Genomic DNA, 26,968 nt, shown 5'->3' with positions numbered 1-26,968 from the left:
CTTCTTCTTCTTCTTCTTCTTCTTCTTCTTCTTCTTCTTCTTCTCCTTCTGCTCCTTCTGCTTCTCCTCCTCCTCCTCCTCCTTTAAAATATAACTTCCATTTTATTTTTCCAAGGCATTTTTCCTTCCACCCTTACGAAGCCACCCCTTTAAATGGGCTTTGGGGGAGGTTGTGGTGCAACACCGGCTGGTTAAGTCCTGGTGGACATGTTCCGTTCTTCCGGGTTTCACGAGATTGATTCCTTACAATCTTGCTGTGAATGGCAGAGCTCATGCAGTCATAATGCAGCTTGGCACAGAGCTTGGGAAGCACATAAACGTCAACGACGCTTGCATCAGATATGCCCCTGACAGCAGCGGCTTCTACAGTGTTCTGAATGACAAACTTCTTTGTGGCCTTATCCTTGGGCATGCACCGGGTACAGGTCATGCATTGAACTGGCTGCACATAACTGCAGCCCTTTTCGGCACAACCGTTGTTTCTTCTTTTTTTGGTCATCTTGGAGCCAAGACCCAAGAGCCCCAGAACCAGTTTTAATCATTTATTATCTCTTTTCCATTTAAGAACTAAGTCACAGTACGACATCTAGAACCTACATGTAGAGAAATACATGGCAGATGTTCAATCCGGCAGGCAGTGCAGGGCTTAACCTCATGGTTAAAAGTATGGCTGCAGGAATCGGGCAGATTTTTGGCTTAATTGTACACCTTACTACTTAATGACTAAGTTCTCGTTGCTGTTCACTGGAACTAATGGCAGAATATACATGCTCCAGTGAGCATTCAAATGAGCCACTTAGGATTACACATAATATCCATCACCATCTGTACTTTTATTAAGGGAAGAATAAAATTAAAAAAAAATGAAATCTACTTATGTCTAAAAGACATGAACCTGCTGACCACATCATATATTTGAAACCATCATAATCTGTATAAGCTAGAATGATACTTAGCCTGCTGAGCACATCACATAATTGAAATTATATTAATCTATTAGCTAGGACAATATTTTCTTCTGTAAGGAAATATTTAAAATAAATGTGAATAATTATAAAATCTTCAGAAGTTTTTTTTTTTTAGAACTGAGAATGTATCAGCCACTGGTTAACCATTGCTAGTAATGGACTACACAGTGGAGAGTTGAGCTGGAGGGTTTTAATAACCCCAAAGCAGAAGTCAAACTCATGCATCCAACATTAGACGAAAAAATATGCACCACAGTGTTCTACTGTTTCCAAAGGAATGCTTGTTTAAATAGTAAAACATTTATGCTTACTGAGGACTTTAATCATGTTAGAAAGTCTTACCCCATAAGTGAAAAGGTAGGATGGGAACCACTTCATTTAACTGTCACTTTGAGGATGAAAGGATATTTAGCTGAAAAATGAAAAACTACATGAGCTATTCAAATGTTAGTATTAATTAATTGAGAGTGATGGAAGTCAAAGAGATTGTATTTATTCTCCCCGACCTCTTTCTTTTCTTTGTGTGCACAGATTCTTTTTATAATAACTTGAGGATAATCATTCCCTTGGTGTATTACAAAAAAAAAAAAAAAAAAAGCGAGGTGGAGACAATGGTGCAAAGGAAAGGACACGGCCTGCTAGACATATGGTTCCTACCCAGACACCTGAACTGTCACACGGGAATGAGATGATCCCATAGCAACCAGAGGAACATCAGCTGGGATGGAAAGAACCAAAGCTCTTCAGGCAATTACCTACGTACCACAATCTGTGATATGTACATTAGACATACCAGGAGTGTTGGAGGGCTTTACCCCTTCTGGTGCCATATCACAGCAATATAACACACTGAGAAAATGACTCGTTAGCTTTCCTCATCTGTGACCGGTAGCAACTAACAGAAGGAAGGGTTTGTTTCGGGCTCAAGATGACAGGACACAGTCCACCATGCACAGGAAGGCATGGTGAACGTAGGCTTCACAGTGCTGGCAGTATGCGACAGCTGCTAGCTCAGCGTTCAGAGGACCAGGATGCAGAGAGGACAAGAAGCTGGACCAGGCTGTAACCCTAATGCCTCCTCCTGAGATCCACCTCCTCCATCGAGGTTCTGCCTCCCAAAGGTTTCATCACCTCTCAGAACTGAGCCACCAGCTTAGGAACCATTGTGCAGACACATAAAATCATGGAGGACAGATTACTTCTAAGACATAATAGTTTAACAAACAAAATCAATCAAACAAATAAATAAAAAACTGGAAAGAGAGAGAAGACAAAACTAACATGCCACCAACGTGTTCGCTTTCCTAGAAAACGCTGCTTACCAGTGTCTTTTAATATCCTTGGATGATTGCTATATAAAAGTCAACCATCCAAGGACTTTCATAGCAGAAAGCCTGTGTCCAGGCCTCTCTATTAAAATTCATTGCCTTCATTTAACCACCCTGTATTTGAAATGACTGGATGGAAAAGGTTCCTGAGCCTGCGAATCCAGGCAGCTTCACTGCCGTGCTTCATGCAGAGTGCAGAACACAGACATTCTAAAAGGGAGACACTCTTCTGCTAAACACCACTAGCGGTGGGCTGGTGAAATGGCTCACAGAGTGAAGGTACTTGTGGCCAAGTGTAATGATCTGAGTTCAGTCCCCAGAACGCACATGGTGGAAGTAGAGAACTACCTCCACTAAGCTGTCCTCTGGATGGTCAAATCATGTCTGCCCGACCCCCAGATAAATAAATTAATGTATATTTTGTTTTTTGGATTTTTTTCTTTTTTGAGACAGGATTTCTCTGCATAGCCCTGGCTGTTCTGGAACTTACTTTGTAGACCAGAGTGGTCTGGAACTCAGAAATCCACCAGCCTCTGCCTCCCGAGTGCTGGACTTAAAGGAGTAGGCCACCACATCCAGCTGCAAATGTAACATATCTATCCACTGGAGCTATCCTTGCTGACTATCACACTCAGAAGATGAACGCTGACCACACACAACGCAAACACTTCAGTCTCTAAGTACTTGGTCCATCATTATCTCCCAATAGAAGTGTTTTGATTGAAATGTGGTTGGTTTATCAAATGTTTTAAGAAATGAACTTTCTAACTTCCCTTCTACAAATTAATACATATGACCACGGTGAGTACGTGCATTCACTGCATAGAGCAGACTGCATATAAGCATTACTTAGCATAACTAATTAAGCAATTGCTCCAGTTCATCTAAGACCTTTTAAAAAATGCTTTAAGACATGTGAGGCATATATATGTATATATATATATATATATATATATATATATATATATATATATACCTATACTTAAGGATAAAGGGACTTTAATTTCTTAATGTAAATCGTGAGAGAAGAAAAGCCTCTCTAAAAGGGATTGTTGTCAGGGCAGGAAAGTCCAGGCCTGCTCTGTGGGAAATGGCCAAGCATTCAGACAGTCGAATTGAGCTCCTCAAGAATAACTGCACAGGGCCAGAGAGACGGCTCAGTGGGTAAGAAGACTGGCTGCTCTAGCAGAGACTCTCAGCACCCACACAATTATTAGCAACCATTTTTAACTCCAGGAGTTAAACTAACACCTTTTAAAAATGCTTTAGGATACATAAGAGGCATACAGTTACTTATACTTAAGGATAAAACTGTGGTGCTCAATCATCCAAGTATGTATTTAGATCACACCTGCCTCAAGTGTGAAAGTGGGTTAAAAACCACAGCTTTTGACTAAATGTAGTCTCCCACACTTTCAGGGGGACTCCTGAGCCTCAAAACTGAAGCTTAAAATCTCTAGCTTATGACTGACTGTCTAACTGATTCTGAAACCCAGCCACAGCAAAGAATTTGGTACCAAAGGAACCAATAATCTCTGTGAATTCTTTTAATAAATTGTTTCTTTATCCAAAAACCCAAATGTAAGTGATAGCAAGAGCATGCAGACATGGGTCCGAATAAAAACGTCATTTGAAGAAATTTTTGCTTAGCTTAGGTGGTATTCCTGCCTGGGGGGTAGACACAGCCACACATTAACAAACTAAGTTTTTTGATTCCTTGGCCCTTGGGAACATGCTGGAAGCTTCTCTTTTCCATGTGGATATTTCTGACAAACTCTAAAGTTTGAGAGGAAAAATTAACAGGACAAAGCTCTCTCTTGGACTGCACGGTAAAATACACCAATTTGGTCATTATGTAAAAAAAAGAACAAATCTGATTTGCTTATTGGGAAAGTGCTATCTTCGGTTCCAGCCAACTTAAATTCAATTCAGCTCTGTAGCAAACAATTCATTTTCTCATTAGGCAATCACTGTTCCCCTCAATAAGGCAATTCCCAGCTTATGGCCCACTGCAATCATCTTTAAAACTCGGTCCCTTCTATACTATGGAGAGAGCAAAGGATCTGCTGTTCTTACCGGGCCTTTTAAAGAAACGTGCTATCCAGATGCAAGTCAAGGGGAGCGTGAGTGCTTAGAAAGCCTCAGCCAGGATCCTGCTATACCTCTTCTGGGCATATACCCANAAGATCTTCCAACTGGTAATAAGGACACATGCTCCACTATGTTCATAGCAGCCTTATTTATAATAGCCAGAAGCTGGAAAGAACCCAGATGTCCCTCAATAGAGGAATGGATACAGAAACTGTGGTACATTTACACAATGGAGTACTACTCAGCCATAAAAAACAATGAATTTATGAAATTCTTGGGCAAATGGATGTATTTGGAGGATATCATCCTTAGTGAGGTAACCCAATCACAAAAGAAGTCACTAGATATGTACTCACTGATAAGCGGATATTAGCCCAGAAACTTGGAATATCCAAGACACATTATGGAAAACAGAAGAAAATCAAGAAGGATGAACATTTGTGGATACTTCATTCCTCCTTAGAATGAGGAACATAACTCCCATGAAAAATTATAGGTACAGCGACAAAGTTTGGAGCTGGGATGAAGGGATGGACTATCCAGAGAGGACCCCATTCGGAGTCCATCCCATCATCAGCCACCAAACCTAGATACTAATGCTCATGCTCATGCCGGCAAGATACTGCTGAAGGGTCCCTGATATTGTGGCCTCTTGTGAGACTACGCCAGTGCCTGGTAAACACCGAAATGGATGATCACAGCCAGCTACTGGATGGAACACAGGGTCCCCAATGCAGGAACTAGAGAAAGTACCCAAGTACCTGAAGGGGGTTGCAACCCTGTAGGTGGAACAACAACAGGAACTAACTAGTACCCCCTGGGTTTGTGTTTCTAGCTGCATTTGTAGCAGAAGATGACCTAATCGGCCAACAGTGGGAATAGAGGCTCCTTGGTCTCCCAAACTCCATATGACCTAGCACAAGGCAAGGCCGGGGCCAAGTAGTGGGAGTGGGTGGGTAGGGGAACAGAGGTGGGGGGAGGGGTATGGGAATCTTTCGGGATAGCATTTGAAATGTAAANAAANAAAAAAAAAAAAAAAAAAAAAAAAAAAAAGAAAGCCTCAGCCAGAAAACTAAAATTTAAATGGAAATTTAAGCCCGTAAAGATGGCGGTACAAAACCCTGCAGGGTTTTTTCAGATTCCTATCCTTGCTTCCAGAAAGGGAAGGGACTAGAGAAAACGTACATGATCACATGTGAAACGACTGAAAATTGTTTGCCCTTGCTTGATTCATTGCTGAACAGTAGAGAGTAAGACCGATTGATGGATTTATTTATTATGAAAAGTAAACTGAAAAAATTCATTAAAAATATACAGTACTTAGCATCAGTCAACACAACCAGTAGGGCACAATGTGAGACGAGAGGAACTTACTTGATACAGGCAGGTTAATAAAAAAAAAAAAAAAAACACTTTAGGAAGAAAATATGTCATCTTAGTAAAAAAGCTTTCTATCGTGAGCATTAGCTGATAAGCACATTCCCAATGTGGCCAGTAAACAGCTCTCCCGCATCACCTGTCCTCACTGGGGACACTGGCTCAGTCCACCTTTTTGTCTGAGGTGCCCTCCTCTGGGCTCTCAGGACTGACTTTATTACTAGCAACAGAGGGAGCTGTCTGGACTTCTTCTGGTAACGAGAATACATGGCATGTCTGGAGGTCTAAGTATGTGGTAAATATCTTGGCATATTCTGGGTGCTTCAGGGCGAAACTTTTGAATTCCTCTAGAAGAGAAAAAAAAAAAATCAACAAATTACGATGGGTTGTTTTCTTCGCATGATGAAACTTAACAAAGTATCTCAATCATGAAATCATTGCAGAATATTGTTACTCAACTCAAAAACCTGCTGATAAAGATATAAGTTGTTTAGCAGCTCTGGAATAGTTCTTCCAATATTTAGGCAAGTTTTTAAACTCTCTTTAAAACACATTTTTAAAGACTCACTAATTCTATTCTGAGGTACAAACCTGTGGAAATTGTAACTTGTACCTGGGAGACATGTATGAAAAATATTCATAGTCAAGTAGTCTTATCCAAAATAGGGAAAAAAGAAAACGGCTCAGATCTACAGGAGCCATGAATACAACTGTAGCAAATTCACAGAGCATAAGAAATGCAATGCCAGTGAATGAACAATTCGGGTGAATTTGGGACTATGTAGCTGAATGGAAAATGCCAGAAACAAAGGAACACAGATTACAGGAGCTCATTTACATAAAGCTCAAAAACTTAGAATTAACCATGTCTCCATACACACTTTTGTGGAGAAACGATGACGTAAAGCAAGGCGGAGATCCTTTCTGAGTGGGAAAGAGGCTGTGATCATAAGGGCCATGAGGGGGCCGTGGGGGCCCTGGAAAAGCTTCATGCATCTCTTGAATGGTAACTACACAGGTGTTCCCTTCATGACATACACTGTGCCCTACATTTTTCCTCTTATTCCATTTTCTATGTCTTTTTTTTTTTTTTAAATCTGTTATCCAGGGCCATCTATGCTAGATTTTAAATCTATTCTAACCCTTAACTCTTATGTAGAAGGACGCGGTCTTGACAAACTGAGGCTGATTTATAATCAATAATGGCTAGGAAAGCACATTTAATAATCATATTACAAGAGCCCTGGCTCCTGGCTCCTGTATGTGAGTGTTGTAGTTCTGGGAGCTGAGCTAAAGATAATGGATTTATCAATGAGGATTTCAATCTCCAGTCTCCAATAAGCTTGAGTTTCCACAATGCAGTACTGTCCTTAGCTTTAAAGCTTCTTTCACATCTATGCCCTATGTCAGTGATGAGAAGAACCTCAATGACTGCTAAGACAGACTCGGGAGCACAAGAGGTGACTTACTAAACTAAGGCAATACTCTGAAGACTTGGCGTTGCTCAAAGGCTTGAGACCTTTGGTGGAATATCAGTAACACTAACATGGATCTTATTTCTGGGTGTCAATCATGATAATACATGCCTTTAATCCTAGCACTTGGGAGACATAAGCAGGTAGATGTTGGTGGGTTCCAAGCCAGCTAGGACTACAGGGTCAGACCCTGTCTTAAATCAAACAGTATCGCATTTTTTAGAAGTGCTGTGAAGTGACTATGGGTAGAACTGGGCCACTGATTTGACTAACGGAGAACCAAGAATACTAACAATTTAAACAATCATGTTCTTACCACATGTCAACATTTATTTTAAAAAATATTAAATATCTCAATTTTTTATTTGTATTTTTATAATTTAGACTTACGTAGGATTAAGGGAGAGGAGAGATTCTAGGTATTCTGAAGGAAAAAGGTTGAACTAAAAAAAAACAGAGCTCTGCCACTGGTTCTGGCTGCCAGATCAGCAGATTGCCTATGTCCCAGTGGATGGTCCAATATCCATGTGCATCACTAATTGGACTCAGTGGGTTAGTTACAAAAAGAGGAAGTAACATTGGAAGGAAAATGTACTGAGAGGGCCTGGAAGGAGTTGGAGAGGGAACATGAGAGGTGGGTATGATCAAAAACTGTATACGGGGCTGGAGAGATGGCTCAGCAGTTAAGAGCGCCTGTTCTTGCAGAGGACCTGGGTTTGACTCCCAGCACCCACATAACAGCTCACAAACGTCCATAACTCTAGTACCAGGAGATCCATTGCCCTCTTCTGACTTCTGTGGGCACATGGTGCACAAACATCCACACAACTCATACACATAAAACATAAATCTGAATGATTCTAATTCTAATAATTCAAATTCTCTAACAGATGATTTAAGCTGACAAAGTATGGCTACCTACAATTTTAATCTAATAGAAATCATTATCTTCCGATGAAACCCTTCATCATAACCTGGTCATTTGGGGGCTGCAGAGATGTCTCTGTGGTTCCCAATACTCACATGTTGGCTCACAACCATCTCTAACACCAATTCCAGGGCACCTGATGCCCTCTTCTGGCCTCTGTGGGCTCCTGAGTGTATGGGATGCACATAAACTCATATATTTTATAAAGAAATATAAAAATAATTAAGTTTTCAAAACCATTGGTGTTTAGAGTAATAGAGAGTGTTGTAGGAGCAAATGGTCAAAGAAAAGTTAGTTCACATGAGTTTTTGAAGACTTCTTAAAAAAAAAAATGAACTCAATAATTGATTCATGGCCCTCTATATATAAGTAAGGGAATATGAGTAGCCAAAATACCAGTAACTAAACACAGAGTGAAAGAAATATTTGACCTGCTTTTCCCATTCTATGAGCACTCATAAGCCAGAACTCTGTGAGCACCATCAGGGCGATGTAATTAGGTAGTTAGAGGGTACCACTCTAGCCAGCGGGGAAAGCTTGTGGAAGATAAGACAGCCTGCTATCCAGAACCACATCAAAGTAAGCAGGAAGCAATCATTTAGGCCTCTGTACAGAGATGTATTTTAAAGACTACCCTGGGAAATATAAAGAAAGTGATTCACCACTGTTGTTTTTTCATACGGTCTTGAGTCATCAGAATGAAGGGGAAGCTAATGTTTGGGTCTGTATCTAAACTATGGGATGAAGGAGAACCTAATGTACAGGTCTGTATCTATACCACAGGATGAAGGAGGAGCTAATGCATGGCCTGTATCGATATCTCAGGCCATCTTTTGTGATGCTCACTTCCTCATGGGGAATTGCGACAGAATGAAAAAGACAAAGGCTGTCCACATTCACATAAACTGCCACATTAAATATCAGCAAACTGTGTGGCTTGGTCCATATCCTCCACTGCAGCTGAATAGGTCACTCAGGGCAGCCTAGTCACACTCAAGGTAGATATGAAAGGCACTGAGGTACAGTCAATGGTACAAGTTCTACAGCCAGACTCTTAGAACTTGAATCCTGGTTCTGATGATCTTCAGGTGGACAACCTTAAGAACATCACTTAAATCCCTTGTTCTTCACCAAACACAGACATGAAAACACAGGATACCGATTGCAGAAGTTTATATACACAAAACATAAAAGAGCATCTGGCATGTTTAGTCTTCAATAATTAGCTATTACTTTCACCACCATGACAATATTACTATCGGGGACCATCACTGCTATCACCAAAAGTTAGCCTAGGGAAACCACAGTCATCTGACTCTCAATTCATAGCCTAGACGCTCTCTTGGTACAGGGGGTTTGGGGTTGCCTACTCACCGTAGGAAACAGAGTCCCCTTGGGCAATTTCTCTGAAGAGACCAGAAACATCAAGGTCAGGCACACCAAGAGAAGCCTGCAGAATGGTGCAGAACTCATCCTCTGTTATGTAGCCGTCCTCATCAACATCAAAGAGCTGCAAGGGAAAGAGGTAGAGCCCTAAAGCATACGGTATTGAACTGTGCTGGAAAGTAAAGTCCTTAGTAGTGGGAACAGTTACTGTATGGTATATAACTGTATGTAAGTATGCACACATAATGTATATACATTATATATATACATATATATACATACACACACACATATATATATATAAAATATATATATATATATTTTATATATATATATATATATATATAATATATATATATGGAGAGAGTGAGAGAATGTGCTCCACTATTCCTATAAGACTTAAAAACTTATAGCAGTTTGGGCGTGGAAAGAGACAGAACTAAAATAGAGGCCATGCCAATAGTACACACTAAAAGACATAGTAGCCCTAGAGGGACAATGAACCTTACTCAGATAAGTCTATAAAAGCTTTTCAGAGAAGCTTCCATTATAGTTTTCTCTCATAGTATAAAGAGATATTCCCACAAGATAAAAGGAATGGCAGGGGAGTTCCTGGGACTTAAGTTGGAGAAGTCAGAACCAGATCTTGGTGGGTACATATGGCCCCACCCAATACTGGAAAGGGGAGTGATTACATGTATTATGAAGCAGAGTGTGTAGGGCAGCGTGGGGGGCAGGAAACTGCTAAGACTACAAGCAAGGAAACTAAGCAAGTCTACGGGTGAACAAGTCAGACAGGAAGGGTAGACTTCACCAGCAGAATTTGCAGAAACGGTTTGTAGCAATGGGAGGGAGCCAAAGAGCTGACGTTTTCCAGTTGGGTAACTGAGGAAAACAGCCATAAGAATTACTACCAGATGAGACCAAGAGTTGGACCTAGAAAATTAGATTTGAATTACAAGTGCCAAGAGTAAGAAAAAAATAAATAAATAAATCAGCTACAAGCTCACGAGACTGATGAGGCTCCGGGTAGAGATCTAGGAAAGAATTGAAAGCATGCATGTATGCAGCCTGTCTGGTGAGAAGAAACGGAACAAAGGTATGGCCCTGCGCAGCCACCACTGAGATGTGTGGGCAGAAGAGGAAACCAGACTTAGGAGCAGATAGACGAATGTGCCTTCAAACGCTAACAGCGGGTTTTAATAACAGAAACAAGACTTGACAGTGGTGACAGGCACCAGACTACAATGTCATGGGAAAACTGAGAAGAACAAAATAGCTGCTAGATTTGGTAATTAGGAATGAGACGCTTCCAAGAACCAAAGGGGAGGTGGTGACGAGAATCAGAAGACAGACCAGTGACAGCAATACAAGTGGTGTGGGCATCGAGGCGAGCTTACAGAATGGAGGGCGGGAGGCAGTGAACCAAGGCAGGCACAAAAGGTGGTTGCTATATTTATAGGTAGAAAAAAAAAAATCACTGGACCGGGGTGGTAAGAAGTCAGTCAACATTAAAGGAGTAAAGAAATGATGGAAACTGAATAATCGAAATCCTCTCTGGGGTTGTAAGAACTTTTAATTAGAACTCATTCTTTACAGGCACTGACCAATGGTATTCAGTTCCCTTTTCATGTATATTAGTCCTTAATGCTCCCAGTAGTGTTAGGCCAATGGGTGCCACTGTCAGCCCTCTCCTGGAGTAGCTGCTGAGGCCCAATGAAGGGAGGTGATTCTGCCCCAGGCCACACAACCTGCAAGAGGCTGGCGGTCAGTACTGAAAGCCCCAGAGGTTGAAATCCCTGCTTTAGACAAAATATTAGATCAGAGACATAGTAAAATAATGGCACTGGGGAGACCTGATAATCATAGAAGGAAGTATAAATGAAGACTCAAAGTTGGTGGGGGGTGGGGAATCCATAGTTCAAGCCCATTTCCTGTGTTAAGCTTTTAACTGGTGTGTGTGTGTGTGTGTGTGTGTGTGTGTGTGTGTATGTATGTATGTATGTATGACAGAGAGAGCTCTGTGTGTGTGTGTGTGTGTGTGTGTGTGTGTGTGTGTGTGAGAGAGAGAGAGAGAGAGAGAGAGAGAGAGAGAGAAAACTGTGCATGTGCGTGTGAAGTAGACTATAGGCTCCTTATGTATCTTGGACTTCAAACATTAATGGCCAGGACTCAGTAGTACTGGCTCCCCACGGGCTCTAATTTTCCTCCAGCCTTCCAGCCTTTAATGACTCTCCCCAGCCACCTAACAATCTAAAAGCTTGGCACAGTTGCTGGTCTCACTTCCGTTTTATCTCTTCACAAGGTCCATCCTGGGCCTTCCTTCTTCTATATTGAGTCTTGGCCACAGCTACCCTAGGCCCTTCTCCTCCTTGATTTCCCTCGCTTACTAAGAACTCTCAACCATCTCTGCTGGCTAATTCACAGATCTCTGAGGAATCCCAGTCTGGACCTTGGTAGAAAACTTGACCCTCAGTTTCCTCAGGGGAATAGTATTTCCCATTGTATCAAACACTGTAGGACCCCTAATTAAATAATCCTGTACCTCCTACTAAGCTTGTGGCCCTAAAGCTTTCAAACTACCCTGGGTGTGAATTATGAACTACTCACTCACTTTGACTGTAGGACTTAAGGAAGGGTATAGGGCATTCCTATAGTCAGGACCGCTGGGCTGGGCTGGGCTGGGCTGGGCTGGGTTGGGCTGGGCTGGTCAAGCCCATTCTCCTTGGCTTCTTCCCTGGCCTCATGTACTGGCTAGTTTTGTGTCAACTTGACACAGCTGGAGTTATCACAGAGAAAGGAGCTTTAGTTGGGGAAATGCCCCCATGAGATCCAGCTGTGGGGCATTTTCTCAATTAGTGATCAAGGGGGAGAGGCCCCTCGTGGGTGGGACCATCTCTGGGCTGGTAGTCTTGGATTCTGTAAGAGAGCAGGCTGAGCAAGTCAGGGGAGGCTTCTGCATCAGCTCCTGCTTTCTGACCTGCTTGAGTTCCAGTCCTGCATCCTTTGGTGATCAACAGCAGTATGGAAATGTAAGCCGAATAAACCCTTTCTACCCCAACTTGCTTCTTGGTCATGATGTTTGTGCAGGAATAGAAACCCTGACTAAGACACCTCATAACTATTAATAATTTTGTCAATCAGCCACGTTCATCCATTGCTTGCAACAAAAACTCTCTACTACTCTACCTGTATAGTTTGACGTAAAGAGGAAATAAAAGATAGGCAGGTAGCTGTCATGTGTGCCCCACAGAAAAGGATGTGGCAGGGTTCTATATACTATCAAAGTGTATTACCTACCAACTAAAAAGGAAAAAAGTTAAAATATCCACAAAACATATAACATATTCAAAAGAATGCTTAAAATAATCAGTGTGAGCTGGGCCTAGTGTTCTGTAGCTGTAATCCCAACACTCAAGGGACTGAGATAGAAGTACTCCAAGTTTGAGCCAGCCTGGGCTACAGAGTGAGCCCTTGACTCAGTTAAAAATGTAGCATAAATAAATAAAGAGATAGATAAATGAAAATCAATGTACAGAATGACTCTTGCCATAGGGAGAAAATGAGCTAATTTTAGATGTAAATCTTTCTTTCTTCCCTCTTCCATCTTCAAACCAAGGTCTAGGCTGGTCAAGATTTTCATGACTTCTTTAAAAACAGTAATTACAGTGATTAAGGTCTGACTTTCCTATTGGGTCTTTCATTGGCAAACCAAGGGTGACTATTTGCTCAGCTAAACATGTAATTACACATATGATCCCAAAACAGAAACAGGGATGTCTGGATTGGAACAAGTTAGCTCTCTGTGCCCTTTAAGGCTTTTTGATAAGTAAGTCTAAAAGTTGAAGGTTTCAGAACTTTGAAAGTGTCTAGCCCCTGCATCATGCCTATTTGCTGGGCTCTGAGCATCAGGATTCTTTGTGTCCTGGTCTCTCAGTTTAAAACAATCTGCAATAGAAAGTGCCCACCGGGAATCCTCTAACAATGATAGCACCTTTGGATTCCCAAAGGGCGATCTCTGCTTCTTAAAATATGGAAAAGGAGTCTTGATCACAGAGCTTTTCTAGACAATAGAGACAGAGAAAGGCTTGATGGAGTCACAGTGTGATCTCTGTCTTAGAGAAAGCCAGGGAGAGAGAAGAGGACAAGATGGGAGAGAAGGTCACTGGCTTTCATGCTGCATGGATTTGCTATACAATCAATGAGCCCATTTCGGCAAGACCAGTTGGGAGATGACCCCACAGACTTAGGACTCAGAGGAAAGGCCATAATGAAATGCTTGCAGGTGAAGCATCTCCACTCTCAAAAACACATGCACTTTGGCATACAGTGTATATGAGGGGCATGTGCAGTCCGCATCTCCACAAGACACATTTTCCTCAAGCTTTGCTGGGCATGAGAGGTATTTTTTTTTCTCTTAATTTAGATCCCTGAAAATATATTGAATACTACAATAAGATCGGCAGGATAGAAACTTGGGACATGTATGATGATGCTAGTCTGACGTCACCACACAAAATAAACTCCAGCACCAAAATGCCACTTAAACCATCTGACAGATGCAAAAATAAGGACAGATCAGAACTTTCTAGATGGATTAGGATAAGAGGCAAAAGAGTGGTATTTATTTATAAATCTTACTCCAGGGTTTCAAAAAAGAGCTGAAAAGAAGTAACATTAATTTGTTAAATCACCTGTTGTTCAGTCTGGACGCTCGTATCTTAGCTGCTTCCATTTTTGTTTAAATGGATGCTGTGTTTTTCTTTATTCTCAGTAGCAATTGACTTAATCTCATTACCCTTCCAAACATGTCACAGCAGATCTATAAACTCGGGGGATAAATTCACTGATTTTTCCAAATAATGGAGTTAGAGTCAACACATATTTGCAAGGCCAACCGAGATGCGGTCAGTGGGCTTGGCAGTACCTTAAATGCCACCTGGATGATCTCTTCTGTGTTGGCAGGGTTGCACAAGACAGCCAGGCCGATCACATACTCTCGGAAGTCAATACTGCCATCATTATTCTGTAAAAAGATAGCAATCGGTTAGGAAGGCCACCTATTGAGTTAGTGTCAATCACACCAAAAAGGTGAAGTACAAGCATGCTGTGTAGCAATGTAGCATCATGCACTGGGCCACTGTGAAAAGAAGTTTACTGAGAAGGACAGCAAGGGACGGGCTACCCACTCCTAGTTCAGGAAGCTGAACATGTTATGTCCAATAATAACTATAAATACTTACCACTGAGGCCATGTCAAGTGACCCACTGACACTCAGTGTGGATTCTTAAGTTCGGTATGGCTTTGATGAGAACCCTTCAGGGAGGTGGGGACTAGGACTTTAATAGAACATGGGGTCCATGGTGGAAATGGTCCTGCCAAGACAGCCAGCATCAGAGGATTCCCAAAAGGTTCCTGGAAGGTTAATAAACAACAAACCCACAGAAAATGAAAGGAAAGGGGAGAAACTGAGGCACTAATCAAGCTTCATTGTTTAGCTCTTTCTGGCTTCATGTGGAATGAACCAGGAGCAACTATGGCATACTAAAACCCCTTGGGGAATTTCTGGGCCCAGAAGTCTATACTTTGAAGCCAATGAAAACCAAACATAGCCGGGCATGGTGGCACACACCTTTAATCCCAGCACCCAGGAGGCAGAGGCAGGCAGATTTCTGAGTTCGAGGCCAGCCTGGTCTACAAAATGAGTTCTAGGACAGTCAGGGCTATACAAAGAAACCCTGTCTCAAAAAACCATAGCATGATACAATTCAGGAGGGGCATCATGATGACAACAGAAAACAAAGGGTAGACGGTTCTAACCCAAGCTGACACGCACATTAACTATCATTCTGAGAGCTTAAGATAAAGAAGGAGTGAGCCAGGCTTGGAGGTACCCACTTTAATCCCAATACTTAGGAGGCAGAGGCAAATGGAGCTCTGTGAGCTTGAGGCCAGCCTGGTCTACAGAGTGAGTTCTGGGCCAGCCTGGTCTACAAGGAGAAATCCTGTCTCAAAGAAAAGGGAAGAGGGTGTAAAAGTAATGTCTGTTCTCTTGCTCTACGTGTCTCCAAGGTTCACTGCCTCTGTCTCCTAACCCAGGCCTAGTCCTGGAATCTTCTAGCCTCCATGTAATCTCATCTAGACTTAGAATGTTTTTAGCCTCTGAGACTTACAGCTGAAAAAGCTCACCCTTTCTAGTTCTATCTGGACTCTGTTGGCTGGTTTAACTCAGCTGTTCCGGCTCAATCTCCTCTCCAAGCTGACTGATTCAATCTGGCCTCCAGTAAATTGCTCTGCTTGGCCGCAAACTAACTTTGGCAATTTGTTCTAATCTTCGGCCTCCTTCTCATTCTGTCTTCACCTGTGTCTAGCTTGTTCTCTCCCTCAACTTGCCTCTGTAAAACTCTCCCAGTAAAACTGTCTCCCTCTTTTTTTTTTTTCTGAGAGACTCTTTATTGAGGCTCTATTCTCATGAGAGTTGGGCATGTCTCATTCTGTCAGCTCTTTCTCTGATTCTCCTCACTTTATCTGACCCAAAATTAAATGTCACTCTCAAATATAAAGCTTCCTTCTACAAACTCACTTTGCCTTCATTGTTTAGGATTAAACATACACACTAAAGGCGTGTCTGTATTCCAATCAGATGGATTAAAGGTGTGTGCGAAGGCTGAGCCGCACCACAACTATAAACTACTATAAAAGAAATGTTGAAGAGGAGGAGAAGTTATTATGAGGGGGATCCCAGGGTGGGAACCATTTTAGCAACACAACCTCAAGTGGTGAATCTCCTGATGCCCCAGAGACAAGACCAGAGCAATCCTTAATCCCAATGGACACATGGCATGGGCATGCATGCAGGCTTCAATTATACACAATCAGCAGATGCACCCCCAAAGGAGAGTCTAGAAAAGCCCCTGAAATGTTGGGTGATTCTTTGCAAGCACATTTTCTAGGGAGGATTCCATCTGTTTTTCAACAGCCAAGCTCTCAAAGGGTCAAATCACTTTCTTCATATTACGTCATCGCACTGCAGGGTGGAAACTAAAAGGAGTAATAACTATTTCCCCTTCCCAGCAGAAAAGGCAGGAACACGGAGTTTTGAGATTTCCCCCAAGTATTAGGGTTTATTTCTAAGACAAGACCCATAAGCCATTCAGCCTCTCTAATTGTCCAGAAACATCTGGAGAGTAACTATTGTTTTAAAAAAATCAACTTTATTGCTGCATAAATTATATCCGGCTGGATGCCATCTCCTTTAAGTGTCTGATATCTTGTACAACAGGTCGAAGTGGATGATCAATCCTCACCACACCATCAACTCTATGTGGAACCCAAGTGACCCTTCCTGTAACCACTAGTCATGGAACAAGACAATGTGCTGGAGCTGACATTTTCATTAGTCTATGATGGCTAAGCATTCTTCAATGGGCTTTTATTTTTAACTGATAAATTACATTACGCAAACTCTTGACTGACATGAAGAAAATTATGTAATTTTTCTTTCTAGTAATGTGAAGGAGGAAAAAATCAAGATGGAAATCACTTGGAGAGATTATTTTATTTTGATTAATAATATACCACTGAGGCTCTTAATTCAGGATAATAAAATTAAGAACTGGAAGAAATTGTAGAAACTACTAGTAAAGCCAAGATATGCATTTCATTCCAAGTTAATAAAACCTACTATTTCTATAACAACAATTAAATTTAAGTAGTTTGAGCATCATTCAAATCTAACAGTTTGATAAAGTATATTTTAAAATGGACAAAAAGTTATATAACAACATCTATGCTTCTACCTTTTATATTTTCAATTGAATTTGTGACTTAAATTGTTCCATAAATCCATGTTGGTTTTATTTAAATTTCCCCGGGAAGAATTATAAATTTAATAGCACCTGGTCCTAAAATTCATTTCAGAACTGTGTTTAAATGAAGAAATAAACCCTTCAGTGGAAGGTTCTAGTCATGTCTCCACATCCTTTGCCAAGCAGAGTTGAGGAATATTCCAGAACTCAGTGCCAAGGAGTCACATGGAGGCACTGTAGAAAGAATCATGGCCAAGCCTGAAGGAGCTCCATCTGTGGACTTCACTCTTTTCCTGGAGGTCAGTAGGATCAAAGTGGCACAGAGAGTAAGAGGAGTCTGAGTGAGTCCAGTCACCCAGCATCTTCTACTTGCCTTTCTTGCTTCTAGAAGCCAGGAAAGTCTAAGTATGTCAGCTGTTTAAAATCTCTGGAGGGGGCCTCGAGAGACCAGTCAGCTGTCAGGAGCATTTGCTCCCTCTTGCTGAGGACCCAGGTTTGATTTCCAGATAGCTCATAGCTGTCTGTAACTCTAGTCCAAGGGGATTCAATGCTCTATTCTGGCCTCTGCAGGCATGGAACATAAATGGCACACACACACACACACACACAGGAAAAACATTCATGCACATAAAAATAAAATCTTAGGAGGAAAAAGCATCAGTTTTTCCAGGCTGTTTCAGAACTTAATTTGTTATATATATATTCATTTAGAATCACATTTTTAAAATAAGGTTTTCAGTCTTACAACACTTAAGGATACAATTTTGAATACCTGTTACAAGGATTAATTGCCAAGAATTTTTTTCTCTTTGTTGTGTTATAATTGATAATATCTTTGTGAATGAGAGATAACCAATGTTCTCAGTGTAACATGTAAAACCTTCCCATAAAATATAATCCACTTGTCTGTAGTAAGATACCATCTATGATGAAACGCTACACTCCTGAGAAACACTATTATTAAGAATTCTAGGTCTCAGTTATCAAAACAGTCAGGAAATGTTCCAATTACCTGCCTATTCTGACTGAGAGTGCATTTCTACCACCTTTTAAAGAATACCACCAATTGTCTTGTAATTAAATTATCTTAATACACTTAGTATCATGCATCAAATAGTAATTTATGACAATTTTCAAGATCAACTCACATTCAGTACAGGGTTCCTATGTAGATGAAGCTTTAAAATACTAAAATATATTCCTAGAGTGACCTTACAGAGATGACATGCAAACTATGAATGTTCTTTTGTAAATTTCTCACTCTTGGATATACAGCACACGTTTTCTTTCTATGTTTTTACAGGTTATAGAATTTAGTGAATACAATCAAGACACATTTGTTTTCAAAGTTACATGCAGTTTTAGAATGCAGAAGTGCAGGTCATATCATTTACATGTTCTCGCTTTTCTCGGTTTACTACTTTGATTGTATTCTTTGATGTTAGACATTCACGGACAATGGGGTGGATATACCAAAAGTCTTCTTCCCGGGCTATAAGAAGTTTTCCATGTAGACATGGATGCTTTGTGTGTGTGTGTGTGTGGGGGGGGTTATAAGGGTTGAGATAGGGTCTCACGTAACCAAGACTGGTCTAAAGCTCACTAACTACATAGTCAAAGCTTGACTCCGGCTCCTGATCTCAGGCCTTTGTTTCAAGTGGGAAGACCACAGATATGTGCTTCTGTGCCCAACAATATGGTACTTTTTTTTTTTTTTAAGTCGCAAATTAACACATTCTCTAACTTGAAAGTATGGCTTTAAATGTTAAATATGGAATGAAAACTAAGAAACTCAAGTCACTGATCTGGCTGTTGGCTCTATAGAGTAACCAAAGATTTGTCTACTTGAGGCAATATAGAGTTGGGACTGAATTTTCTTGTATCCACACTGATGACTGGGGCTATTTAGATAAATTATCGATTAATTTGGAGGGCAGAAGAAGAGAAACTTAGGTGGCTTCTGGATGGTTTTCATGCACATGTTAGAGGAGGTTCTAGAAATTCCCTTAGCTGGAAGAATGAAGGAAGCGCTTAACGCCACTTCTAGTATGCATTTCGAGCCTCGAGTTTTGTAAGACATTTATGATGATAACTGGAGCAAAACCACAGGCTCTACCTTATCCTTTCTACATTCACAACGTGGAGATCAAATGAGGACAATATTCTGAGACCAGACCGACATCTTGGCAGCTTGCTCCCTTTCCTGACATTTTCCTGGGTTAACTCTACACTAGGGAGGCTGGGATGAACGTGTGCTCGTTGGCAGCAGCTTCATGCTTATATACCCACGGCTAGTCTAAGCAGACAATCAGACCAAGGGGAATTACAAGTCCCTTGAAGAAAGCAGATGTGATCTCTGAGCTTGGCTCAGTTCAGAATTATGTGTGTGGTATTTCATAAATGATGCTGGTGACGGTGCACACAGAGTCCAAATGCCAACCTCTCCCAGGCTTACTGGGGCTTTTCTGGCAGGAGCTCTAGACCTCCTAAGAGGCCAGCTACATCATTCCGTTCCCATAGTTACGTCTTTCTTTTAAATGAGTTAAAGGAGGAAAAATAATTGAGTTTTGATCTCAGAAGAAGTCTCCAAAGTGGCCCCAGGATAGAAGGAAACTAAACACGTCAGAGTGCGAAGTACTGAAGGGCAGGGGACAGAGGACCGGAGGCTCGCAACAGCGCCTGTCTTGTGCACTCTGCTCCAACAGACAGGCTTTCTGGGCTTGGCTTGCTCAGCTGAAACAAATAGCTTATACCAAGATAATCAGGCCAGGTTAAGAGCTCCGCAGCAGAAAGGCATGGTTAATGCAGCTGCAGGCTGGTAAGTTCTCACTATTCCCTTTTTCCCCTCTCTTCAACAGAGGCAGTGCTGACTCTCCTGCTTGGTAGTTCTGGCTGGGACAGATTTGAAACGCACTGGGAGACAGCCATAATCCAAGGTACTTAGGACTGTCAGCTCGGCAGCTCATTAGCATGACCCCAGGAGCCTTAGAGGGTTCTGAAGAGACTCACTTCATCTGGAGTGGGAGTCACTCACTGCTAAAAGATTCCCCCTGCATCTCTAACTTGCAGACAGGGCTTCAAACCTCAGCAATTACAAAAGTCAGCAATATCCGCTGTCTATGCAGCTTCATAGTCTACTTCATTGACTGCTAATTACGTGTCTTATCTTGTTATTTTTCTTTCTTTCTTTCCCTGCCTGTTGTTTCCAAAGATAAGCAAAAGAATTTTCCTTACTCTGGGGTAGGACAAGACAGGACAAGGGCTGGCTGGCATCACCTGGGTGCGCCTGGGTCTGTCTGAAGCCAACATAAGAATGATCATTTTGATTTGTTCAGGCGGCCAAAGATGCTGAACCACAGGTACACCTTTGTATTCATCGGGGGCCCTCGACTCTTGACAAACACACCAACACAAAACCACTCTGTTTGCCTTACTAGAAAACAGAAGAAGGGCTCTAGACTCTTAGGCGGGTGCTTTATATTTTTTTATAGAATGTAAATATAGTTGCTCAAGCTCATATTTTCAATCTATTTCTATACAGTAAAGTTAGTTTTCTGGAAAGTGCATTTCTTCATTAAATGTGAAACCAGCAGTAGAAAAGACTTCATCTAGCCTTTCCTTCTCAGCCTTTGAAGAGCAAAATGATCTACCTCCTGATGCTTTCTGGACTCATTCCGTGATTGTAAGCGATGCAAATCCATTCACCCATACAGAACAACCTCTCAAAGTCAACCAACACCTCCCCATCACATATATATGACTCTATATGTCCTCTCTCAAAAAACAAACAAACAAACAAACAAACAAAAAACAAAACAAAACAAAACAAAAAAACAAAAAAAACTCATCTACAAACCACTCAGAACACTTTTGGTCCAAAACTAGTTTTAATTAAGCAGTGAAGCACAGACTATGGTCAGGAATATGCAGCATTATAAAAGAGGCCACCAGGAAAAGGTAACTGCTGGGTGGGGTCTGAGGTGTGGCTCGTGTGCTAAGGCGTTCTGCAGTCCTGTCCTCCAGGGAGGGTCTCTACCTCTCTGCATCCATTTCAGGAATACATGGTCAGCTGCAGCCATTCTCGGATGGACACCTGAATCAGGCCATCCCTATCTCGGTCCAGCGCCTTGAAAGCTCGAAACATAGCGTCCAGGCGAACCAGGCAGCTGATAAAGTTGTTAAAATCCATCCCGCCATCTTCGTCAGCATACCGACGGATAATCATTAGGTAGAGTTGCTCGTTGAGCTGGAAGCCTGCGGCCTGCATGGCCCCGTGCAGCTGGGAGCTTCTGAGGGAGCCAGAATGGTCGCTGTCGTACTGCTTGAAAACACACTGCCATTTCTTGATGTTGTTCCACAGGTACTTAAATTCCTCAAAGCCCAGTTTCCCCGTGGTGTCACTGTCCATGACAGACACAATGCTCCTGCAGGTGTCAAGACTGAAGCCATCTGTCTTCAGCTCCTTATGCTTAGAAAGGACTTTGTTGAGAATATTCATCAGGTCAGTAGCACCCACCTCCATGTCGGGTCCAGCCAGCTGGGTAAATTGCTGCCGAAAACGCCTGACCTCCTCACTTTCCGAGGCCTCCACGGCGGTAAAATGCTGCTGTCGGGGAGGTGGCTCTGGGGTGTACTGAGCTGCGGCAGCCTCGCTGATAAAATTGACAATTCCTCCAATGATCCCCCCGATGTTGCCCCCGCCTGCTCCTCTTGCCTGACCACCTCCTCCAAGAAGGCCTCCAAGAGCCCCTCCAAGCCCCCGATCTGCACCTTCCAGGATCGCCTTTGCGAGAAACATGCTTGCCGGTGAGCGAGCAGGTGTGACAGCTCCTGCAATCCTGGAGATTGTTTAGAAAGAGCTGCAACAGAATCAGAGTTGTGCACATGTGGAAGAACTGGCTTTTCTGTACCGGTCTAGAAGGGTACCACACCCAAGAGGAGATGTTTCACCTCCAACCGAAGTTGCAGAGTTCCGTTGGGTCCTAGCAACTGCCATGTTTTCACTGGCCTCAGTGAAGTTATTTTTCCATGTCTCTAGATAGTCCATGTTAGAATGCTACCTTAAATGGAAAATGGAAAGCTATACATTTCTATGGCATTGCTTTCTTATTTTTATTAGCACCCAAAACAGGACATGAATTTTCCTCCCAGGAGATAAACGGCTTAAATCAACATCTTCTTTACCAAGGAATATTTATGGTCAGGGTAGAATTGAAGAACTCTTGGGCATTTGAAACAGATATTCCCATTCCTTTAGGAAGGTTTCCAGACTCCAATTCTTAAGAAAAGCTTGGAAGAAGGTCCAGATGCTATCCTGAGAAGTTCTGAGGTCTTCTCAGTAATTAATACTTTTGGCATCTTTTTGTGGTTAGCACTTACAGAAAAAAAAAAAAATATATATATATATTATATATGCATATGTCTCTATAGATCCTACAGCACTGGAGTCACAGGCAGCTGTGAGCTGCTGGCGTTGGTGTTAGAAGAGAATTCATCCTTTGCAGAACACACCCTTGATGGCTAAGCCATCTCTCTGGCCTTAGGTGTTAAGTTTATTTAAATGTTTGAAGGAATTCACCAGTTAAGACACATGGTCTTGGGCCTATCTTTGTAAAGAAGTTACAGATTTAGGTCTAAACTTACATTCTTGGGGCTAAAGAGATGGCTCAGCAGTTAAGAACATGTACTGCTCTTGCAGAGAACTAAGTTTCATTCCCAGTATCCATATTGGGTGACTCACAATCTCTGTTAACTCTAGCTTCGGGGGATCCAATATCCCTTTCTGGCCCCTATAGGCACATGAACACACATGCATCAACATCAACCTCTGGCCTCTACATGTGCAAACACACACACACATTCACACACATGCATACACATACAGATTTATTTATTACCGAGTACTTGGGAGAAAATCCCAATTTCAAATCTGAAAAGTGACAATAAGACTATCTTCCCTGCCTACTTCACAGTGATTCGATCTAATTTCTTACATGTTGAGACATGGGCTAGGTAGTTAGGATACAAAGGTAGATAAATCAGAACTGCTGTGCTCAAAACCAAGTAGATCATGAGGACTGGCCGTAAGTATAAGCTTGCGTCCATTTGCATATTTCTATTATTAATACTAATAACTAATATTATTAATTAATATTAATACTAATAATACTAATAACCATTATAATTTCATAGATCATAATCTGGTGTTAAGGTGTCATAAAAATCCTTTGGAAGACAAAAAACATTCAACTAACACTATTCAAGATCATGCAGGTAACGTGTTTTATACTGCATTACCAAGCTAGCACATTTGCCAAAGACGAATGATGAATTCTGCTGAGGTGAAGGAAATATAGCATCGACTGCAGAAGACATAATGTGTACGCCTGGCTACAGGAGGTTCTTCTCCAAGTGTAAGATGATACACAAGGATAGTGCAGTAGAAGCACAGGGGAGCCAGGGGATGCTGTATGCTTAAGCAAACAGCACAGTGCGATGAGAATCTGTTCAGAGGAGTGAAAATGCTGAGACAGCAATGAGTCACAATCAGACTGGAAGGGATTCTGGACTGCTGTGTAACCGGGTCCACCCTATGGGTTCCTGCAGAGCCACCCATAGCTCAAAGGAGAACAGAAGTGAGATCAGCATGGGACTGTACAGTTCTACAACAATGGATGGGCTGGCTATTGAGAAAAGAATGGTAGCTAGAGACTCCCAAGCTCTCCCTCACAGCTGAGGATTACCATATAGCCCAAGAGGGACTGGCAATTGCAATGCTCCTGCCTCAGCTCTGGAATGCTGGGATTACAGGTATATGCTGCCACGCCCAACCAACTATTTATTTATTTGATCATGGAAACAATGTCCTCAATGTCCTGTCTCCTAGTCATACCCAATAACTGGCCTTATTTCTCATGGGCACAATGAAACTGCTTCTATGAACACCAAAAAGACAAAGTGTAATCCTTAGCTGTATAAGGGAAAATACCCAGAACAGACTACCTTCCCTTTAAGGGATTCACAGGGGCTCACCATGTCTCACACAGACTTAAATCCATTCACAGAAACCTCTTTAAGAGAAAGGGGCTTTAAGGGAAATGGGTTTTGTTTTTTATTACTTTTTTTAAAAAATTATTTTATTTTATGTGCATGAGTATTTTATCAGCATGTATGTCTTTGTATCTCATGCATGCAGAGTCCATGGAGACCAGAAGTGGGCATCAAATCTCCTGGGACTGAAGTTATAGTTGCCTCCTACCCTGTGGATTCTGAGAATCTGGAAGAGCCGCTAGTGTTCTTAACCATTGAGCCATATTTCTAGATTATTTTTTTTACTACTGTAAATTAACTTGATAGCAGTTAGTATCATATACAATGTACCTCAACTGATACACTGTTTTGTTATTTTGCTACATTTTAAATTCTTCTCATTTCTTTACTGTGAAGAGAGGATATCTGGCTAACAGTTTATTATAAATCATGATAGAATAAAAAGCTGTTATTAGATGAGTAAGTCTTTTCTTCACTGGACCATTTAATCCTCTATGGTTATTTACTACAGCATTTATAACAACCTGACTTGCTATCATGGAGAATGCACCATTGCCAACGCCTGCAGGAAAAGGATAGAACAGGCCACACCTAATGGAAAACGTAGTCCCAATCTGGGAGGAAAGTTACTAACTTCAGAGATAAACAATGATACATGAGTGCTGTTAGCAATATTAGTTCTAGTTGCACAAAGTGTCAAAAACAACTTGATTATCTACCAACGACTGAATGAATATTTGATATAAGGAAGTACTATAAACAAGATGAATTAATCGCTAATGCACACTACATGGATAAATCTCAAAGCACGTGAACTAAAGCCAGACACAGGAAAGTACGTGTCATGACATTCTAGTTATGGGAAATGTCCAGAAAGGCAGGAAGTGGATGAATGTCAGTCTGGGTTCTAGCAGGGAAGGCATGGAACAAAAGATGACACAATGAATGACAGAAGGAATCACGTGAGGCCGATGGAAATGCGCTAAAACCCGTAGATGGCGATGGCTGCCTAATCTTGTAAATCAATCAAGGGGAAACTGCAGTGACTTGTGTTCTTGAAACAACTGAATTAACATAATTTGTAAATCCACAGGAACAGTTTACAGCAAAAAGGACACAACACTTTTAGTCTGTGGTGCAGTTAGCCAGCTCTGGAATCTGTTTCAAACTGTCCCTTATGCTGGACTCTCGCTCTGTCCAGAGTGGGGATGAAATCGGTCGAACACAATCTTTTCTTTGCAAAGCCTGCTCTTTACTTCCCTCTGCACACAGGGGAGGTCAGAATCTCTCACGTGCTGCGGAGGGAAGTCTGGATTGTTGCAGCTCCTTTCTGTTTCAGATACTAACCTCCCAGATACCCATGAACTACCAAGATAAATGATATAATTCTTATGCTTAGATACATACGTATAGATGAAATGAGAGAGCTAAGAACTAGAAAGAAATATTCAGACATGCAGGACTACTGAACTTCCAAGACAATTGAGTAGGAAAGTTCACCTATCCCACCTAGAAGTTTTAACCTTTTCTTCTAATGATGCCACATAACTCATGAAATGAGTTTCCTAGAGCAAAGACTGGATAGCTGGACTTAAAATCAAGATGAAGTCTTTTCCCAGGAACTATCAAATACTACATTATTGACTCAAAACTGACATAGAAATTAAAAAGATGGTAATGCCCTTGTCTCTCTACAGCCATTTAAGGTGCCTACTAAGTGTTCTAACTCATCAGGCGTGAGATTCCTGTATGACAGTGCCTTGCCTCTAACAGCAAGAGGCGAGCCAGGATGTTTGTTATTATTGGCACTCAGGACTTATACTTGGACTCATACGCAGAACAGGATAGACGGGAAGAGCTTGGGATAAAGAAACACATTCATTCCACAGAATGGAAACAATAATAAAAAAAGATCTACAGAACTTTACAATAGCCAGAAAGGCGGGGTTGCCAGAGTTCACAAGTATACACAATCCCTTCCTGTGCAAGACTTAAGCAAAGGGTATGCTGCTGCCAGAAGAACACAGTACTAAACAGAAGAAGTGGAATATGACACCTGACAATTTATTTTAAAGAAGGAAAATAGTAACCATCTAAGACTTACTAGTCAACGGTCTGGGAGGAGAACAGTATTGGTTAATTCAAGTCTGAGCTCATGTCAGACTATACCCAGGGAACTAGAATTCAAGTTCTCATTCTTTCCCTTGTCTGTGAAGATGGTTGATATACTACTACTTCACACTAGGGGAGGAGGGCTGGAGAGAAGGCTCGGAGGTTAAGAGCACTGGCTGCTCTTCTAGAGGAGCATGGTTTAATTCCTAGCACCTGCCAGGTGGCTCATAGCTCTTGTTCTAGGGGATCTGATGTCCTCTTCTGGTCTCTGGGTGCATGTGATATACAAGTGTGACAAGGCCATACATGCAAGCAAAACACCCTTACATATAAAAAAGAAAGGAAGAAGGGAAGGTGGGGAGGAGGAAGGCAAGGAGGGAGAGAGGGAGGGAGGGAGGAAGGAAGGAAGGAAGGAAGGAAGGAAGGAAGGAAGGAAGGGAGGGA

General features: G+C 41.7%; 2 protein-coding genes and 1 pseudogene across 2 annotated transcripts in view; all 3 read right to left on the bottom strand.

The window, feature by feature from the left end:
• Positions 1-149: 149 nt before the first annotated feature.
• Positions 150-499, bottom strand: LOC110337727 (annotated as a pseudogene).
• Positions 500-5,660: 5,161 nt separating this feature from the next.
• Positions 5,661-26,968, bottom strand: part of Lpcat2 (lysophosphatidylcholine acyltransferase 2) — a 58,901-nt gene continuing 37,593 nt past the window's right edge. The window contains exons 12-14 of the mRNA XM_021220498.2: positions 14,481-14,579; positions 9,542-9,677; positions 5,661-6,111 (exon numbers count right to left, since the gene is read on the bottom strand). Coding sequence (XP_021076157.1) covers positions 5,927-6,111; positions 9,542-9,677; positions 14,481-14,579 — 420 coding nt within the window. The 3' untranslated portion in view covers positions 5,661-5,926. The remainder of the gene's footprint in view (positions 6,112-9,541; positions 9,678-14,480; positions 14,580-26,968) is intronic.
• Positions 21,239-22,244, bottom strand: Capns2 (calpain small subunit 2). The gene has a single exon (XM_021220499.1). The coding sequence runs from the start codon at positions 22,158-22,160 to the stop codon at positions 21,414-21,416; it is 747 nt and encodes a 248-aa protein (XP_021076158.1). The 5' UTR covers positions 22,161-22,244; the 3' UTR covers positions 21,239-21,413.

Source organism: Mus pahari, chromosome 20 (assembly GCF_900095145.1).
Source record: "Mus pahari chromosome 20, PAHARI_EIJ_v1.1, whole genome shotgun sequence".
Classification (NCBI taxonomy): domain Eukaryota; kingdom Metazoa; phylum Chordata; class Mammalia; order Rodentia; family Muridae; genus Mus; species Mus pahari.
The sequence above is the reverse complement of the archived record's forward strand: the minus strand, read 5'-3'. Positions and strand labels throughout refer to the sequence as shown.

Excerpts from the sequence above, each read along its gene's own strand:
- Capns2 (XM_021220499.1), bottom strand. The coding sequence starts at position 22,160 with ATGTTTCTCGCAAAGGCGATCCTGGAAGGTGCAGATCGGGGGCTTGGA.